Source organism: Chenopodium quinoa, unplaced genomic scaffold (assembly GCF_001683475.1).
Source record: "Chenopodium quinoa cultivar QQ74 unplaced genomic scaffold, ASM168347v1, whole genome shotgun sequence".
Taxonomy (NCBI): domain Eukaryota; kingdom Viridiplantae; phylum Streptophyta; class Magnoliopsida; order Caryophyllales; family Amaranthaceae; genus Chenopodium; species Chenopodium quinoa.
In genome coordinates, this window is record NW_018745523.1 from 1,660,200 (window position 1) to 1,680,138 (window position 19,939).

The 19,939-nt window shown below is 35.3% G+C and overlaps 3 protein-coding genes across 3 annotated transcripts; all 3 read left to right on the forward strand.

Annotated features, from left to right (window-relative positions):
* Positions 1–1,129: 1,129 nt before the first annotated feature.
* Positions 1,130–3,037, forward strand: LOC110715404 (alkane hydroxylase MAH1-like). The gene has a single exon (XM_021893987.1). It carries the CDS (start codon positions 1,266–1,268, stop codon positions 2,802–2,804), a length of 1,539 nt encoding a protein of 512 aa, XP_021749679.1. The 5' UTR covers positions 1,130–1,265; the 3' UTR covers positions 2,805–3,037.
* A 2,281-nt stretch (positions 3,038–5,318) lies between these two features.
* LOC110715447 lies at positions 5,319–6,118 on the forward strand. Its single transcript, XM_021894028.1, has 2 exons — positions 5,319–5,473; positions 5,563–6,118. The coding sequence occupies exons 1-2, from the start codon at positions 5,319–5,321 to the stop codon at positions 6,116–6,118; spliced, it is 711 nt and encodes a 236-aa protein (XP_021749720.1).
* A 3,183-nt stretch (positions 6,119–9,301) lies between these two features.
* On the forward strand, positions 9,302–11,404 carry LOC110715506 (alkane hydroxylase MAH1-like). The gene has a single exon (XM_021894086.1). It carries the CDS (start codon positions 9,339–9,341, stop codon positions 10,866–10,868), a length of 1,530 nt encoding a protein of 509 aa, XP_021749778.1. The 5' UTR covers positions 9,302–9,338; the 3' UTR covers positions 10,869–11,404.
* Positions 11,405–19,939: the final 8,535 nt, after the last annotated feature.

Sequence of the window (19,939 nt, forward strand, 5' to 3'; positions counted from 1 at the left end):
AATTGAGATACCACAAAAGTAAGGCAAAGCAATAAGAATATGTTTGAATGGAGTCAACATTATAGGAACAGTACATTGATCGATATATTAGTGAGTTAATCCATGATTTTAGCACTCTAAAGTAAAAAAAAAAATCCTATATTATCATTATATACCATAAAATATACTTCCAAAACGTATAAAATTTGAAACTTATAATATAAATATGTATGTATGATATATTAATGTGATTTGGTGTGTTATATTCACCTGATTTTGACGAAGATGTATTTATTTCAGCTTAATTGAACTTCTAAATTTATATAAAATAATTCTAAATTTATTTGAATTTATATAAACGTATCTAAATTTATCTAAAATCATACTCTGTATTTAAACTTAGCTGAAATTATTTGAATTTATAAGAAAATGTCATAATTATATGAAACAATCTGAACATATATTAATTCATCTTAATGTATATGAAATTATTCAAACTTTTCTGAATTTATTTAAACTAATGTGAATTTATCTGAACTAATATGAATTTGTATAAAATTATCTGAAATTATATGATATTATCGATTTGAACTTAAGGTCTGTTCACTTTAGATTAATTTCAGTTCAGTTCAATTCGGCTCCAATCAGTTCAGTTCAACTCTAATCAGTTCAGCTCCTAATTTCCCAAATTCAAATTATTCGACCCAAAACCGAAAAGTATTATAACCGAGAATGAGCTAATAATCGAAGCAACCACATTCAAATTTTAATCGGAACTGAAGTGATTTGAACCAAGATCTAATCGAATTCGAAATGAGCCGATCCAAAGTCAAATAAATTCACTTTGACCCAAATAAACCCAATAAAATCCGGATCCGAGTTCATCTTAACTCGATTGACTCGACTTGAATTTGACTCGACCCAATTTGATTTGTATCTGACCATACTTGAACTCAACTTTAACCCGAATCTGACGAATCTCAACCCGATTTGATTTGGTTTGTAAGATTAAAATGACCCATCATTACCCGACCCAAACGTCCCGACCCATTGTGGGTCAACCCAAACTCCATCTGGGTACCCGATTTGACACCTCTGCATGAAATGATATGATTTTCATGTGTGATTTATTTCGTGAGGCCTACACCATTAACTTCTACACAAATATAAGATTAAAAAAGCATGTTCATAATAAAACTATAAAAGCACGTCCATTTTCACATAATCATCAACCAAACACCCAAACAAGCAAAACCTGGCCTAAACACATACTATACTTCCTAATAATGGGGTATTACATGTTGATCAATACACTTATCCTCCTTTTTTTTGCTTTATTTTGCTTCATCTTTCGCAATAAAAATGGGCTTCCAACTAAGTGGCCTCTTGTTGGGATGCTTCCTGCACTCCTCAAAAACGTCCATAATACTAATGCCTTTGTTTTTCATCTTATGGAAAATTCTAACATGAATTTCCATTTCATAGGCCCTTGGTTTGCCAACATGCACATCCTAGTAACCGTTGATCCTGCTAACCTTAACCATATATATTGCAAAAAATCTGGAATTTATGTAAAAGGTTCCAAATATAATGAAATCTTTGACGTCCTTGGTGATGGGATCCTTAACTCCGATTCAGATGTGTGGAGTTACCATCGAAATGTGGCTCATTTGTTTTTCCATCATCCTCAATTCCACCACTCGTTGATCTATATAACATGGGAAAAAGTCAAGAATGGACTCATCCCATTTCTTGATCATGTTGCTAAGCACTCGATTGAGATTGACCTTCAAAATATATTCTTAAGGTTCATGTATGATACAATGAGTAAGATCATGATGGACCATGATCCGGAATCTCTTTCAATCGATTTGCCTGATTTTCCACTCTTAAAGGCTGTGGCTGATCTCGAACACACTATTTTCACTCGTCACGTATTGCCAACATGCATATGGAAATTCCAAAGGTGGTTGAATATAGAGGGAGAGAATAAGTACAAGCAAGCATGGAAAATCCTTGATGACTTTATTTACAAGTGCATAAATAAGAAAAGAGAAGAAATGAGGAAAGCAACATCTAAACCAAAGGATAATGAAATAGAGGTAAGTAGAGTAGATCTATTGACCTTATTTATAGATAGCGATGAAAACACTATTAGGTCAAAGAGCCATAATGATAAATTTTTAAGGGATACAGTTTCAAATTTTTATCTAGCCGGAGGAGAAACAACAAGTATTGGATTGACTTGGTTTTTTTTCCTTCTCTTGAAAAACCCACAAATTGCTCACAAGATTAAAATGGAACTAGATGGTATAATGATACAAGTGAACAATAACTATGATAGATTTCTAAGCAATTTTATAGAGTTTAGTGGCCAGCTAATACATCTTCATGCTACATTATGTGAATCTTTAAGACTCTACCCAGTTTTAACAAGCAATCACAAGTCACCAATTGAGCCAGACATCCTTTCTAGTGGTCATCAAGTGAATCCAAATACGGAAATTATCATCAACGCGTACGTGATGGGAAGGATGAAATCGATATGGGGAGAAGATTGCAACGAGTTCAAGCCTGAAAGGTGGATAACTGAAGGTGGAACGATTAAACGTGAGCCATCGTACAAGTTTGCGGTGTTTAGTGCAGGGCCAAGGTCTTGCATGGGAAAGCAAATGGTTTTCACCCAAATGAAGATTATAGCTGCCTTCATCATCCAACACTACAATATAGAGACCGTACAAGGATATTATCCTGTCCTCGATCACTCTATACTTCTTCGTTTGAAAAATGGTTTTAAGGTTAAGATAAGTCGTTCTCAAAATTAATATGAAGTATAAGGTATTATATGTGGGCCTGCCAAAAATGTACGTAGGTTCAAATATTAAATAATCATGGACTTTGTCCTTGCTTCCATTGTTAGATTTGTTACATGTGATATAGAATATTTCAAGGTTGTTTAAGATATACAAGTAAATTAAATAAGTATTGTCATGAATTGTGTAAAATTATCTTCCCTGATAGGTTGAATTGATATTATATAATATGAATTTGTATTACTTCCTCCGTTTTTTTATTATTGCACCATACATGTTGGGCTCATTTTTTGGTAGTGGGAAAAATGAGGAGAGAGAAGGGTAAAAGTACAAATAAGGCCATGTGATGTAAACATAAAATAAAGAATCAAGTGTTAAAAGTAAGGGTATATTGGATATTTACAGTGTGAACACACATATTTTGTTTCTTTAAATGGAAATGGTGCAATATTTGTGAAATTTCCTTAAAAGATAAGTGGTGCAATAATAAAAGAATGGAGGAAGTATATAAAATCTCACATATCTCTGTGTAGATAAGCTGGCAAACGTGTCATATCATGTTATTCCCATGTTCGTGTTCGAAATTATACGGGTCAGAGAACCTTAACACTAACCAATGCTAACCCGTCGTATAATACATGTGTCGTGTTGGGTAGGGCTGGCAAACAGAACAGGTCAGATCAGGTTCGTGTTCGTGTTCGGGTCGACTAATTTCGGGTCAGCTACCCCCCAACTCAAACCTAATCCATTTAACTTTTCGGGTTGAAAATCCCAACCTGAACGTGATATTTTCGAGTTTGGGTCAACCCGAAATAGACCTTATTTGACCTTTTTTTTCGGTTTTGAATCAGGCTGCTTTATACTAAAATTAGTCTAAAACTGACCTGATTTTTATCTTCAAATAATAATTGGATCGGTGCTTCAATTAGGTGAACCGTATAGATTATATGAATATATAAGACTGTAGAAATTTTGTAAATCGTATACATTATATCAACAAAACAACAACAATAGAAAATAATAAAAATATTAAGTGTATTAAACTTGTAATTTAATATTACAACAACAAAAATCTAAAAGTAAAACAATATACGGAGTATAAAATTCTAAATTAGTAAAAACAACAAGCATAATCCAATGAAAGGGAGGAGCACTTGAAGTTTGAGCACTTGCAACTTGAAGCTTGATGTCCGTGAAGGAGAGGAAGACGTGAAGGAGGATGCACTCGCAACTTGCAAAGGATTTAGGAATTGATTTCTTGAGAGTTGAAGGGAGAGAAAATTGATTTTGACAATTGATTTACCTTAGGAGATTGAACTTTGAAGCCTTTAAAGAGAGAAGATGAGATAAAGAGGACGGAGTATGGAGCAGCGACTACATCTAATAAAAGTGATCCTTATGGTTTACTTTTTATAAGGAACATGAATTTTGGCTTGGTTTGGTTACTTTATTTAGAATTTTTTAAAATGTTTAATCATGATTTGTTTTCGGGTTATTCAGGTCAGGTTCGAATTAACCCGACCTGATTTCAACCCAATAATTTTTTCGGGCTATATGGATCGTTTTCGGGTTCGAATTTTCAACCTTAACCTGACTAGGGGTGGCAATTCGGGTCAGCAGGTCGGGTTCGGGTCAGATTTCGGGTCGATTTCGGGTTATGCTTAGAAACTATTAAAAATAGTGTAAAACTTAATATTATTACGAAATATGAAATTTGGGTCAAATCGGGTCGAATTCGGGTTGTTCGGGTTCGGTTCAGGTCGGGTTCGGGTCTCTCTCAATAACTTCGGGTCGGATTCGGGTCGGGTTTTCGTGTCGGGTCAGGGTTTGCCAGCCCTAAATCTGACCCATTTAATTTTCAGGTCGACCATTTAATTTTTTGGATCGAAAATCTCAATCCTAACCCGCTATATTTAAGTCGGGTTCGTGTCGGGTTATCGGGTCGGGTCAGCTTTTGCCACCCCTAGTGTTGCGTTGAGTTGTTGACCCATACAGTTTAACTATTCTTGTCAAAAGAGGTATTAACACTAACCCTCCTTTTTTCGTGTCTAGTTCATGCTGTGTTATTGTGTTCTAAGTAAAAACGTTAGCCTCACTCAAAAAATTATCATAAATTATTGGTCATTTTTCTTAAGAGGGGTAATTCGTGTTAATTTTGTATTGAAATTCTCTGCACTAATGACCCAACCTGGTTAATTAGACGTGTCGTGTTGATTCATTTAATTAAATTTGTCGTAAACTTTTGACAATAATTCAAGCCAATATTCTGAGGTTCGGATTGTGTCGTATCGTGTTGATTTCTGATTTGAGCTTGATACATTTAATGGAGTAATCCATAGTAAAAGTTATTTAGTAGGCATGCTCACTAGTAGAAAAACATTCATTCGCTTTGCCTTATTTGCGTCATTCATAGAAACAAATGAAGCGAACGATATATTTTGGCTTCATCCTAAGTGATTTGCGTCGGACATTAATTAGTAATTGTTGTAAGGTGTACATAATGACGACAATGTGTTGCTTTTTGCAATGTCTAAATGGAAACTTTTTCATGATGGCATTGCAGCCAAAGCAAATTTGGCTAGAAGGGGTATTCAACTGAAGGAGGTTTGTGATCACTGTGGGGTGGCCTCGGAGGACAGCCATCATCTCTTTAGTTCTGTATTCTGGCAAAGGAAATTTAGGTGAATGGCCCTCTTTCTATTTGCCATGACTCTCTTGAGACCAGCCTTTTGAAAGGTTGGATTCAGCACTATATCCTGCTCTTTTATAGCGAGGATGGTAAGCACAGTCACCGATGTGCGTTGTTTATTGCAATTTTATGGGGACTATGGAAGTCAAGGAATGAAAGATGTTTCAAGAATGCTAGGAGCACGAGAGCGCAAGTGATGGAGCTTATAAGTCTAGCGATGAAAGACCACGAGACTTTCACACAGCAAGGACACTTGGCTAGGGATGTGGAGACTAACAGTGGGAATGACCCAATCTTTCCTCCGGGGTTCAATTACGTTCATTTAGGTAAAGAGACGGATGGGTTTGATGATTTCATAGTAGAAGTGGATGGGTCCTGGGATAAGAAGACTACAAGAGCGAGCATTGGTTGGGCGGTGAAAAGCAATTCTCAAGGCCATGAATTGGAGGAAGGGGGGAAACATGGAGCAGCATCATCGGTGCTCCATTGCGAGGCTTGGGCTTGCCTTGAAGCAATGAAATGGGCCCATGCCAAAGGTAAGCAAGGGATTCTTATCTTATCCGATTCAACCTCTCTTCTGGACAATTTACAAGATAATCTAGGTAGAGATATTCTAATAACCTGGATTCTAAAATAATTAAGGGAGGTTGGATCGGCTTTTCGAAGGTGCACAATCTTAAAAGTTCGGAGGGACCAGGTTCAAAAGGCGGACGACATAGCTAGGAATTGTCGGTCTACCTTGTCTAGTTTTCTGTAGCACTTTGTTTTCCTTTTGCTATTGTCAAAAAAAAAAAAAAAAAAAAAAAAAAAAAAAAAAGACATATATAGTAGTTAAAAAAAATGGAATATGAATATTTTATGGAGTAGTACTGCTTATTCTAATGTACATATATAATTTGAGGCTTTTTCAGTCTTGTCATGATTTTCGTGGAATAATTGATGCATGGTTTGATCACTTACCCGGCCAATGATTTTGCGTTACATAATGCCCAACTTTGATACATCATTAAGGTACAAGTATGATGACTTATTTCAAAATTGACTAATATGCTAAGCTAGATGCGATCTTGAATTTATATTTTTTAGAACATCTTCAATGAACACTTTATATTCATTAGAAGAGAAAAGGTAATAAAAGAAAAAATAAAGAATAACATACATAGATAATCAAAATAACATTCTCAACAAACTTTTAAGATATTACAACGATAAAATCAAGATCTCACATAAGCTTTATTTAATTTTTCTTTTTACAAAGGCAAGTGAATAGTTTGGTATGGTCGATGTTGTCCATTTCTAGAGTTAATTACACATTGTCAACAATTTTGACAAAATATTCTACTTTTATGTATGGCCTAAATTGTACGTATAATTTTTTATTTATTTATTTATTTTAAACGGTAAGATATGGGGGATCTCCACCCTATCATTGAAATGGAGGATGAGAGTCAAACTCGCCAACCACTTAACCACCCCTCCATCTCCAATGTCCTATCGTTGCACGCAGACTTTAATAAAATTGAAAACTTATTAAAGTCTGCAATTGAAGTAGCTACATAGGGGAACAAATTTAGCAACAATACTTTATTTATGTGGGCAATGAAGATTATTATTAACGTGATGCTTGTCGGAAATAAATTTGCAGCACGAATTGACTCAAGCTTGGAGCACCAAGTGTATGGTGGATTGTAGTGCGACTTGGTGTCATTATCTACAAATATTTTTACCAAAATTTAGTGATTATTTTCAATTATCACAATTAATTAAGCTCTCATGCACATTTAATAGAAAATAACATTACAAATTAAACCAAGCTAAGCTATCTTTTTTCTTTCCCGGAGTCTTTTTAAAGGGATACACAGGAGTTCAAATTTTTGAATTGCCTTGTCCGGCCGATCATTCTGCTGGCATCTCGCATTCACACCCTCGTTTGACTGCCTCTCGGGATGTAGTTGTCCCGCTTGAAGGAGATACCCGACTTCTTTGGCTTTCGTTTAGCCAACTAGTGAATACCTTGCCTTGAGAAATAGAGTAAGAAAAAACCTAATTATTCCTCCAATTTTCCCTCATCTAAATTATCTTTTGTGAGACAAACAATAAAGTGAAAAGATCAGACAGATCAAATCGGAGGAAACAATTAAGATTTGTGTGGGGTAATAGTTTTGCTCTAATTAATTAATACTCCCAGTATCTCTTTGGTAACTTTTAAGTTCAACAAAGCATTTAAGATCACAACCCATTTTTGTTGGATCCCTATTTTAAAAATCATTTCGTGGTCATTGGCTCATTGCGTATTTCATGTTTTATTTGTTAGCATCAGCATTATTGATGTGTTTATAATTACAACCAGTATTTGTGACACTGTTTTTGTATCTGATAATATTCCTACGTCAACTTTTAAAGGTATGGAGTTCAAATGCTACCAACTAAGGGTGAAAAAATTCATGAGATTTGAGGGTCAGGTTCAATGAGATCGGGTCGGGTTTATTTTAAATATGAGTCATATTAAATTATTGTGTCTAGAAAAGTTGAAATTTGAATTTGGTTTATTTCGAGTCGATTTCGAATTGGGTGGATTGGGATGAGCAGCGCATTGAATAATTCCTGACAACATAATGCTATGCTGGCCTAGGTTTGCTTATTGAAAAATAATCGGAAGTGAATCAGGTATGAAAGAAAAAAAAAAGAGAAAAAAAAAAAACAAAGTTTGATTTCCTTAGACACCGTAAATGTTGGAAAAATAGCTATTGTAATCAAGAACAACCATTAGACAATTAAGAACTTCCTTAGAATGATTATTATAAAACCTCCTTCGGTTGTGCCATGGTTAGGACCCACTGCAAAATAGATATTGAAAAAGAAGCTCAAAAAACACACAAAACAATTTCCGCCCCGAAATACCCACATGCAAATGCGCTTGACGACTGCCGCAAATATTGCTGCGAGTGCAGCTCGAACTGCGGACGTAACATTACTAAAATTATCACTCCAACGAACTGCAGACGTAGCATATACTTCCTAGGTAGCTCGACTCTCTCCGACTCGCATTACTAAAATTATCACTCCAACGATAAACGCCCATGAGAGTATGTCGGTTGAGTTTTCGCTCACAGATCAAAAAAAAATATCATTACAATATGTTGATAAATGAAGAGAAAGAGAATTAAACACTTTATAAGGGGATATTGCTCCTCATATTTCTTATTTTGAATAAAATACTACTCATTTATATGTCATTCGAAGTATGGTTTTTGATTGGAATCTCCTTGAACTTGAGAAGTGGCCGGACTAGCTTATCCATGTGAGGGGGAGTTTGAAAATGCGCTTATAGCACAACGGCACAATCTTCTCACAATATTATCCCACGTGAATAAAAGAAGATCCTGAGAGTTTAATATACTTCGTAAAAGACAGAGGGGCCAATTCACCTATTTGTATGTGATAATAAAAATTGCAATTATATCAAATTTCTAGCGTTTCATATACAAATAAATTTTTAAATAGTGCGCTTTGTGCAACTGGACATATCATGTAGCCGCTTGTAAAAAAACAAAGTAATTCCTATAACACTGATTGAGTAACCCCTATAACACTGATGAAGTAATCCATGTAACACTAACCGAGTAACCTTTATAATACTAATAAAGTTACCCCATAATGGTTGGCCACATGGTGTGGCCAGCCACATAGTGTAGTATAAAACTTGATGATTTTTAAAAGGGACGGAGGGAGCAAGGAAGAAGCATATAGAAACTTTTCTATATTTTTCTATTTAAAGAACTCTTTCACATGAAGATGAACCATCCCATTTAAACTCCCACCAAACCTTACAAAGAACTATAATTTCTTAGCAAACAATGACATACTTGGTTATCTTTACTTTGCTCATTTGCTTGTTTATTTTTTGCTACTTTTTCCGCAACAAAAATGGTATCCCAACTAATTGGCCTCTTGTTGGGATGCTTCCTGCACTCTTCCAAAACTTTCACAGAATCAATGAATTTTTCATTGAAATTATGGAGAAATCATCTGAGCTAACGTTTCTATTTAAGGGCCCTTGGTTCAGCAACATGAACGTTATAGTTACCGTTGATCCTTCCAACGTTCACCACGTGCTTAGCAAGAGCTTCGGAAACTATGTCAAAGGCCCTAAATTTAACGAAATTTTCGAATATCTTGGAGATGGGATCTTTAACTCGGATTCTAGTTTGTGGCAGTATCATCGAAGATTGGCTCATTCTTTCTTCGGCCATCCCAAATTCAATTCAATTTTTATGAAGAAAATTTGGGAAGAGATGGAAAGTAGACTCATCCCATTGCTCAATAATGTCTCTAAGCATGGTGTTGAAATCGACTTGTATGATACGTTTAAAAGGTTTACTTTTGATAATGTATGTAACATTCTCTTGGACTATGACCCTAAATTTCTCTCACTCGATTTGTCACCTATTCCACTCTTCCAAGCCGTGAATGATGTAGAAGAGGTGATTTTTCGGCGTCATGCTATGCCAACATCTATGTGGAAATTTATGAGATGGTTGGGTGTAGGGGAAGAGAAATACCAAAAAGATTGCCAGATGATTTACGATTTCACTAACAAGATGATAGCTATGAAGAGAGCAGAAAGGAAACTCGATAATCCTAAAGAAGAAAGTGAGGTAATATTCGACAACTTATTGACAATTTATATGAATGAGGTAGAAAATCATACAACTCCAACAAATAGTAGCAACGGTGATGAGTTTTTAAAGGATGCGTTTTTAAATTTTTTCATAGCAGGAGGTGATACAACTAGTGTTGCTTTATCTTGGTTATTTTACCTTCTTACCAAAAACCCACATGTCACTAATAAGATTAGAGAGGAATTAAATGCTATAATGGTAGAAAGAGACGATGATGATAATAATGACGATTTTTTAAGGAAGTTTACTAAGCACAAAAATGAGCTAGTATATCTTCATGGTGCAGTATGTGAAACATTAAGATTATATCCATCTGTACCATTCAACCACAAGAATTCAATTGAATCGGATATACTTCCTAGTGGTCATCGAATTAAACCGAATATGCAAATCATCTTCAACATGTATGCCCAAGGAAGGATGAAATCAATTTGGGGAGATGATTGTAACGAGTTTAAGCCCGAGAGATGGATAACGGAACGAGGAAACATTAAGTTCGAGCCATCGTACAAGTTTTCTGTTTTCGGGGCAGGGCCGAGGATTTGTCAAGGAAAGGACATGGCTTTAACCCAAATAAAGATTGTTGCAGCTGCCATAATTCAAAGGTATGATATAGAAGTTGTCCAAGGACATCAAGTTGTTCCTGATGTCTCCCTTAAACTTCAAATGAAACATGGTTTTAAGGTTAAAATTGTTCGATGTTAATAGTAATAAAGTGCGTGATTGTTGAAGATAACGAGTACGATTATCTTAGTGAATTTGATGTATTGTTGTTTTGTATTGTGAATTCGCATTGTTTCTATGATTAAAATGAGTGTATGTGTGTGTGTTAATTTTTTTTTTTTTTGGTAACAATATGTGTTAAAGAAATAAATAAATTTTTAAGTGTAGCTAATAATTTTTATCCGATTAAAACCTATTTTTAGTGTACGTGCAGTGTTAACATCATAATGAAACAGAGGTTGTATGAGTGTATAAGATTGAATGAACTTTCTTAGTGTAATAGTGTCATAGGTAACATCCAACACTACAATATACAATATGGGCTTGTTTGGCAATTGGCTTTTTTTTTATGGTTTTTGGCTTTTGATTTGGTTAACAAGCCAAAAAATATGTTTAAGTTATTTGTTGTTGGCTAAAAAGCTAAACATTCCCTCGAAAGCTAGTAAGACTAGCTTTTTTGTGTTGGTTGTTAGCCTTTATACTTACTCTTACATTATTTTTTTTCCCTAGTTAACTACCAATTTTGACAAACATATCTATTTAAGAGCTGACAATCAAACAAAGCCAACACAAACAGTTAGTCAGACCAGCTAGTTAAGGGTAACAGTGTTGTCAGCCAGCCAACAACCAACGTAACAGTCAATTGCTATAAAACAAGCGATATCTACTATCGTATTTTATTACTTGATACACTTTCGTTTTGCAGTCGCATTCTATTGCTTGGGCCTGTGTTGATTTACTGAAATGAGTTGAACTAAACTGAGATGAACTGAGTTCAGCTGAACTGAATTGTTTATAAGAGAAGGAAATTAGGAACTGAACTGAACTGATTGAAGCTGTATTGAGCTGACACTACAAGAAAAAACCCATTTACCGATGGGAAATACCGATGGCTGGTAAAATCCATCTGTAAAATTATAAATTACCGATGGTTTTATCAATCCATCGGTATTTCTCCCAATGGCTTTTTTCCATCGGTAAAATCTTATTTTTTTATAAAATAATCAATAAAAAATTACCGATTGCTTTTAGCCATCTGTATTAAAAAAATTACCGATGGCTAATAGCCATCGGTAAATATTTACAAAAAAAAAGTCAGAGTTAAAACCCTAGCAACTCCTTCCTTATTCTTTTCCTTATCTCCTCAATTCCGCCTCTAATAACACTGCTCTCCCTCTCTCCTCCTCTATCTACATCTATCTCTCCTCTCTCCTCCATGATACTCTCTTTCTCTCTCCTCCATGATACTCTTTTTCTCCTTTCTTTCTGTCGCCCTATTCTCTCTCCTCCCTCTATGGTTTTTTTTTCTCAATTTAGTTGATAGTTCATGGATAATTCGACAGGGTTCATGGGTAATTCGGCGTTGTTGCGGTCTTTATGGTCAAATTCGACCATAAAAATTCCATATTTGGAGTTTTTATGGTCGAATATGACCATTTAAACCTAAGTAGGTGAAATTGAACCATGAAAATCAAAGGTATGTTTAGTTTTGGTTGATTTCGTGTTGATTTTTGCTTTACTTACTTGATTTTGGCTCATTTTAGTTGATTTTGTGGGTTGTATTGTTGAAATGGTTTTATGGGTTAATTTTTGTGTATAATTTGTTGTGGTTTTTGCTAATTTTTGGATATTAGGTGAAATTTGACCAATTTTGCTTTAGATTTGTAGTACTCCGTAATTTTGAGTGTATTTTGTTTTTTCTCCCTTTAATTTTCGTGGTTGTTTGGTTAAATCTTATTCTTGGGTATATGTTTGATTTTTGTTAATTTTCTGTTGTTTTTGTATTGATTTTTTTTGTTCTTTTTATGTTGTTGATTTTTTTTTTTGTGGGTTGCGGTGGTTGGTGGTATGTGTTGTGGGTGGTGGTAGTTGTTTCACTATGGTGGCAGTAAGTGATTTAGGGTGGAAGGTGGTTTATGGTGGTGGTGGTTTTAGGTGGAAGGTGGTTTTGGGTTGGGGAATAGGTCGGGGGAGGGGTAGAGGGTAGGGGTTTTCATTTTTTTTATTTTTTTTTATTTTAAATTACCGATGGCTTTTGCCATCGATAATCGAAAGATACCGATGGCTTTTGATCATCGAAAAAAAAATACCGATGGATTTTGCCATCGGTATTTAAAAAGGTACTGGTGGTTTGTAGCCATCGACAAAACCATCGGTATTAAATTTACCGATGGCTTTTCCATCGGTAATTTTGATTTTTCCGATGTATTGTTATCCGATGGCCAAATACCGATGGCAGCCATCGCTAAACAAGTTACCGATGGTTTTTTATAGTTTTACCGATGGATTTTTTCCATCGGAAAAAGGCTCATTTCTAGAGATGGCAATATTAAGTGGATATCCGCTAACCCGCTCCACCCGCTTAAAATAAATGGACGAAAACCCGAATTAAATAAATGAGAAGCGGGTGACGGATGAAGCGAATGATGGATCGGATCGGATGTGGATGATATTTTTTTTAATCATATATTAAATTTTTAATCAAAGAATTTTACTAATAAAATATAGAATGTGCAAGAAAATTACTTGTTTTTTTTTTGTTGCAAATTAATTTTTCAAACAATATGTTGTTATTATTTCTTTTTTATTAATAAATTAAAAAAATTATTATATAAATAACCGAAAATTAAAGTTTATCTGAGTTTTTTTTTCATTTTAGTACTCATCCATTTGTCATCCGCTCCACCCGTTTCATCCGCGGATGATGGACGAACGGATATGGATGATGGGTGAAGCGGATGACGGATGGATGTGGATGGAGCAATTAGGATAATGGATGGGTGCGGGTGAAGCTCCACCCAATCCAAATCTGATCCATTGCCATCTCTACTCATTTCTAGTACTGTGAAATGAACTGAACTGAAATTAAACTGAAGAGAACAGACCCTTACTCCATTTCTTTTTTTGAAAACCTTTCACAATATTTTGCTGATTTTTTTTTACTCCTAGTGTACCCCCTCCTGCCCCCCCACCCCCCCCCAAACTCCATACTTTAATATTTCTAGATTTTCTCTCCTCACAACTAGCTATCATACCTAATTCTTCCACCAACTTCACTTTTTCATAATTTATTACTTTTTCTAAAAATTCGCTCATAAAGAAATAGAGCATGTAATAAAATGTGGAGGGAGTATTGATTTTTGTATTTTGTTTCTTACATCTAATTTGTATTCTCAATATAATATGTTTTGAGTAGCTTTCTTGTATGATTTGCAAAAACCACTATCAATTGTATGTATTAGAGCAAAATGCGACCAGTATTATAGAGTAAGCGCATTAAATGGCAACCTCAACATTTAAATATAAATAAAATCATTAAGATGTATATGATTACTATGAATACTATCACAAAATAATACTTTCTCAGTTTTTATTTAGTTGACACGTTTAATTTAGACACACATATTAAGGAGATGAGAGAAAGTGAAAGAGAATGATAAAGCAAATGGGGTACACTTAAAAAACAAGGGTATAAAACTTACCCAAAAATGAAATGTGTCAACTGAAAAAAAAAACTTGCTAAAAAGAAATACGTGTTAACTAATAAAAAACGAAGGTAATATATGGAATTATAGTAATCAACCTATCAAGAGATAGGGTCTGGGGTGCCTGGTGGCGGGGCTTCCTCTAAAGTTGCCGATTTCTTGAAGATGCATGAACTATATCATAGAGGTGATCATGGGCTGTGGGTTGGGCTTTACTCAAAAAAAATCGGCCTGTTTTTTCTCTTTCAATATTGGAGTTGTTTTCCATATCTAACCCTTGGCTTTTATCATTATCTTTGTTTTTTGAACCTTTATATTACACAAATCTTATTTTTTGAGCATTAGGTTTGTTCTTTTTTTTGTGTGTGTGTTGAATTGTTGATACAAGAAATGAGGAAGATCCTTTTTACGTAGTTTTTATGGACAAGGTTTTGCTAGACTCCCAAGAAGCACTACTACTTTGGGGCTTTCGTTGAGCTTTATCTGGTAAAATTATTATTATTATTATACGGGCTTTAATGACCCAATTAAGATTGGGTTTCAGGACCTTGCAAGAAAAAGCCCAAAGATAAATGTACAAGCCTGACTATATCCGGATCCGACTCGGATAGCACATCTGGCTTATGGTGGGTGAGTCTCCCAACAAGACTTTCTGCACACGGCGAGACTCAAACCCGAGTCCTCCCTTAAGTGACATCAAGTTGCTTACCACTTGAGCCGACTTTTATTGATCTGTTAAACATGTGATAAAGAGATAACAGATGTAGAGGTGTCAATTTGGATATTTGGGACAGATTCGATAAATTCAGCTCAAGTTAGATCTATTTTAAAGTTAATTCATGCTAAATTATTGTGTTCATACGATTTGAACTTATAATCGGGTTTTTTTCGGATCGTTAGGATTAGACGCCTCTAATGAGAGGTACTCCCTCATTTTCTAAATAATTACATCATTTTGATTATTGCGGTGCATAAATACAAATTTTGACTTGATTTATATTTCTAACCATTTTGGTGCCAAAAGACAAAAACTGAGCAAAAGTTAAACATAAACCTAATGTATGTATACTTTTGTTGGAGTATACACAAAACACAATGCATAAGCATAATATTAATTTAAAAAAAAAATAGACTAATACTTGGTACAACATTAGTTATTATTCTTATTAATGGTGTATTGGTACATGCATCAGTCAAAATAATGCATTTATTCTAATATCAAGGGAGTTATGAGATTTCATCCGTAGTCTTGATATTCGTGATCCAACTCCCTCTGTCTCAAAATAGTTCAAAAACTTATCTAAGCATAAAGCTTTTGTAAAGGTATTATCAATAAGAGAGTATTATATATGATTGCTTAAAGATGGGTATTATTTTATTGAATAGTGTAGAAATGGAATGTCTATTTTGCTCACCATACTTTCACTTATTTCAAGTCATAAAAGTTCAGTTAAGTTCCATTTAGGAAAAATAAGTTTTGATAAAAATAACTCGAGTTCAGATCATAGATAAAATAACTTTTAATAAGTATTATAATTTCAAATTAGTTCAATTAAGTGAAAATCATGTGAATATAACACACCCTAATGTAATAAGATAATTTTTAATTAAAAGCTTCCTATGAGAAAATGTGAAGACTTAATTTTTATGTAGTGAAAAGATTAACGTTTAAAATAATAGTGTGGCGGGCCCTAACTATTATATGGCCTTTACTCCTTTACAGTTTGTTTGGATAAAGAAAGTGGATGGAAAAGAAGGGTAAGGAGGGAAAGGAAGGGGAGGAAAGAATGGTGAGTTTTCCTTCTAAATCTCTCCATTGTTAAAGGGATTAATTTCCTACAATTTAATCATTTCATTTCTCTCCCCTCCAATTCCCTCCCTTCCTCATTTGCTATCCAAATGAAAGATACTCCATCTCTCCATTTCTCTTCCCTTCCTTTCCCTCCATTTCCTTCAATCCAAACACATCGTTAGTCTTATTCCCCACTCTTTACATGTTGTATATGTGTGAATAAGGCTTTTTTAAGCTATAATTAATGATCTGTATAAGTTGGACCAACTATAATCATGGAAAACTCTTGGCGCATAGGCCTTATGTATTAAGGATGCAAATAGGATGATATTTTTGTAAATAATGGAAACTTGAGGGTGGAAAATATATTGGCAAAAAGTACCAAAACATGCATAATAGTACATTAAAAACACTATTCAAACAACTTATAATTTAATAGTACATTATGCATATAGAATAGTACACAAAAATGTACCATTGTACCAAAACCAGATAGGAAATGTACCACCGAACCCCAGATTGCCCTCCTAAGTGCATGCCAAATACATAGGTCCTATGCGCCTAGTGAAAGGAATGATATCCTTTGAACAAGTGTACTATTCTGTTAGTGGGTTCAGAATTATTAGAAAGCTAATATATTCAGTAAGGTCAAGTGATCGGAATGCCTGGGTGGAGGCCGCTTCCGATCAGTAATATTAATGCATAATTAATATTACAGCTTAATCTTGACTAAACCCTTCAGGTCACACCCAAGCAACTAACGAACCGAAGCGACTAATTAATTATGAATTAATTAATAAGTCAACCGAGTATTTAATATTTAGACGTCGGGAAATTCGATCTTAGAGCGTTGAAACCAAACGTCGAAAGTCGAGTCGGAAAATAATAAAAGACGAGGCATGAAAATAATAAATCAACAAAGACCAAAATACCCCTAGCATCGGAATGCCCCGAGCAAACCGAGTGCTAGGGGCATGGTGGCTAGCATCGCAATACTAGGCATAGCCTAGTGCGTGCTAGCGCTGCTAAGAGGCTGCCTTGTGCGGCCATTGGCTAGCAGCCGTGCCGCAACAAGCCGCAGCAGCTAGCACGTAATGCGCGCCAGCCACAGCAGCTAGCAGCAGCATGGCTAGGCCATTACGCGCATGCTAGCGCTGCTGGGCCTGCTGGGCAGCCGAGGCAAGGCAGCCCACCTTGGGTGCCTTAGTGCCCAAGTGTGGGTTCCACGTGGCCCGAATTGAGTGGAGCTTGAAGGGGTGTGTTGGCCGGTTTTTGGAGAGGGAGTGGGGAGCAAGTTTGGTCCCCCCCCCTCCTCCAAATGGTCCTCACCTAACCTCTCACATGAGCTTGTCACTTGTTGATTTATTACTAGTTTGATTATTAATTTTATTTTAGCTTTAAAATAAAATGGAAAAATCAAATTCTCCCACATTGATGGGAGAGCTTTTCACTCTCTTATTTTCCCTATAAATACCCAAGTTGGGGTATTGGGAAAATCACTTGAGTGAGAGTTGAAAAAGGCATCACCATTGTGAAAACCTTTGAACTCATTAATCACTCGGGTTTTTGGTCGGGCCTTACTAACTCCAAGGCATTGGACCATTTTCGGTGGTCGGGTTGTGGGTGGACTATCGTTGGAGGCCGTCGTATTTTCGAGGCTTGCTTTTGAAGTAAGAGACTGTTCCGTTTGGGCGAAGCACGCTCCAAAGGTAACTATCTTGTCTTAATCTTGTGATTAATTTATTTATGTTTATGGTTTTATTTATTGCGAGTGCGGTCTTGGTTTTGGGTTTGTTTCCGCGGTGAGTTGGACTCACCAAACCCCAACACCTAGATGCACTCAATAATCATAGCAAGATTAAGAGTTAGTTTGTCCATTTTGCCTTATCTTATATTCTAATAAAAGATAAGTTTAAGGGTGTGTTTTATTTGCTTGATTTCACTTATCTAAACTTATCTTATTTTATCTGAACTTATTATACCTTAATAAAATTTATTTTAGTTGTTATTTGTACTTTGATAACGCATATCATAACTTATTTTTCCTTATATGAATTTATCCAAACTTATATGTACGTATTACACCTGAAATGAGTGAAAATAAAGTGAACGGAACATGCCCTAAATAACTTTGATATCTATTTTTCGTAAATGGGTATGTTTAATTGTGACTGGTCAAACAGGTCATCAATTATCTTAAATATAATTAAATCACAATTTAATATAATTAACTTAATTAATAACAAAATTAACAACCTTAAATTTAAATTTAAATACAAAATTTATGAATAATTTTTTTTCGGAAATTGAGGTGTCGGGCTAGGTGGTCCTAGGTTTGCGGTGGGCATCGGCGAAGGGTGGAGGTTTTACTTGTCTGATCGACAAAGGTAGGGTTGGGTGGGGGTTTCGCCGACAAGGGCAGGGGGTTCGTAAACATGGGTTTGTTGGTGGGGGGTTTGCAAGTCGAGATAGTATATTTGGACTCAGGAATGGCTGGGTGGAGTCGCCGACTGGGTTTGGGGGGTTGAAAGGGTTTCCCGGTCAGAGGTGGGGGCTAGATAGTGTTTTGCCGACAGGGATACGGGTTGGAGCTTGGTGGTGCGTGGCTGGTTGGGGGGGTAGTCCGGCAGTCAGGAGGTTGGATGTTTTTTTTTTTCATTTTTTATTTTTTTTATATTGGTTAATTATGTCATTAGCTTTTAATTAGGATTTAATTTAATCACACTTTTAAAAATATTAATTAAAACAAAGCTCACCAATAAAGTTTTGACACATAGTATTGGAGGAAGTGAGGCTGTCCCCACGGATAGCAATGAGCACCATCAGAACATCACTATTTTTGTAGATGGAGCTTGGAAACGTACTTCAGATCAGATATCCAGGTGGAGAGCTGCTGTAGGATGGGTAACAAAAGAAAAAAGGGGTGACAATTGATAGAGGCCAAGCACCGGTCTTCGCAATATCCCCAGCACAAGCAGAAGCTATTGCAGCACTCAAAGCTGTAAAGAATCCTAATGTCGCTGGAAAAAGCATCATCATTCTCACTGACTCCTTGGAGCTCGTAAGAGCTTATGAAGACGGAAGCAACGCGAAAAGGGAGGTAAAGCAAGTGGTGGAACAACTCAAGTCTTACACTAGGATTTTTACCTGTTTTTCAATTAAGAAAGTAAAGAGATGTAAAGTAGCAGAGGCCCATAACCTTGTCATTGCACCAAGGAAGAGTAGCTAGTTTGTATCTCCCCTGTTTTGCTTATTTGATTGTCCAAAAAAAAAAAAAAAAAACCTCATATAACAGGTCATGACTTAATATTGTAAGAGTGACATAAAATTTGGCTTGTTTTTTAATCAATTAAAGTTGAATTTAATATTGAAAGACCACTCAAAATTCAGCTTATTATTGTTAATTTTTCCTTAATATTTTAAGCCACATTTCCCATGACATATAATTAAAACTCATCTTTATTAAGTTTCACATGGTAATTGCCTTCGCGAGCTACTAAACTTTTTAGCAACACGCTTTTAAACTCGTCAATTTAAACAGCTATAGTTTATTGTAGGGCTACGAGTTACGACCTCACCTAACAAAAGTACAAAACTGATTATTCATGAAAACAATTACTAATGATTAAGCATCTTAAAAAGTGACTTGATGTTATAAAATAGAGATTTATTCCTAGGAAACGTTAACGAAATCATGCCCAAAAAGTAATTACCAAACTATAGGACTGTACGAAAAGTATACATGTATATAAAATTCAAAACTACTGTTTATAATA

Coding starts and splice junctions, on each gene's coding strand:
- LOC110715404 (XM_021893987.1), top strand. CDS start 1,266: ATGGGGTATTACATGTTGATCAATACACTTATCCTCCTTTTTTTTGCT.
- LOC110715447 (XM_021894028.1), top strand. CDS start 5,319: ATGTCTAAATGGAAACTTTTTCATGATGGCATTGCAGCCAAAGCAAAT. Junction 5,474..5,562: donor TTCTGGCAAAGGAAATTTAG/GTGAATGGCCCT, acceptor GCTCTTTTATAG/CGAGGATGGTAAGCACAGTC.
- LOC110715506 (XM_021894086.1), top strand. CDS start 9,339: ATGACATACTTGGTTATCTTTACTTTGCTCATTTGCTTGTTTATTTTT.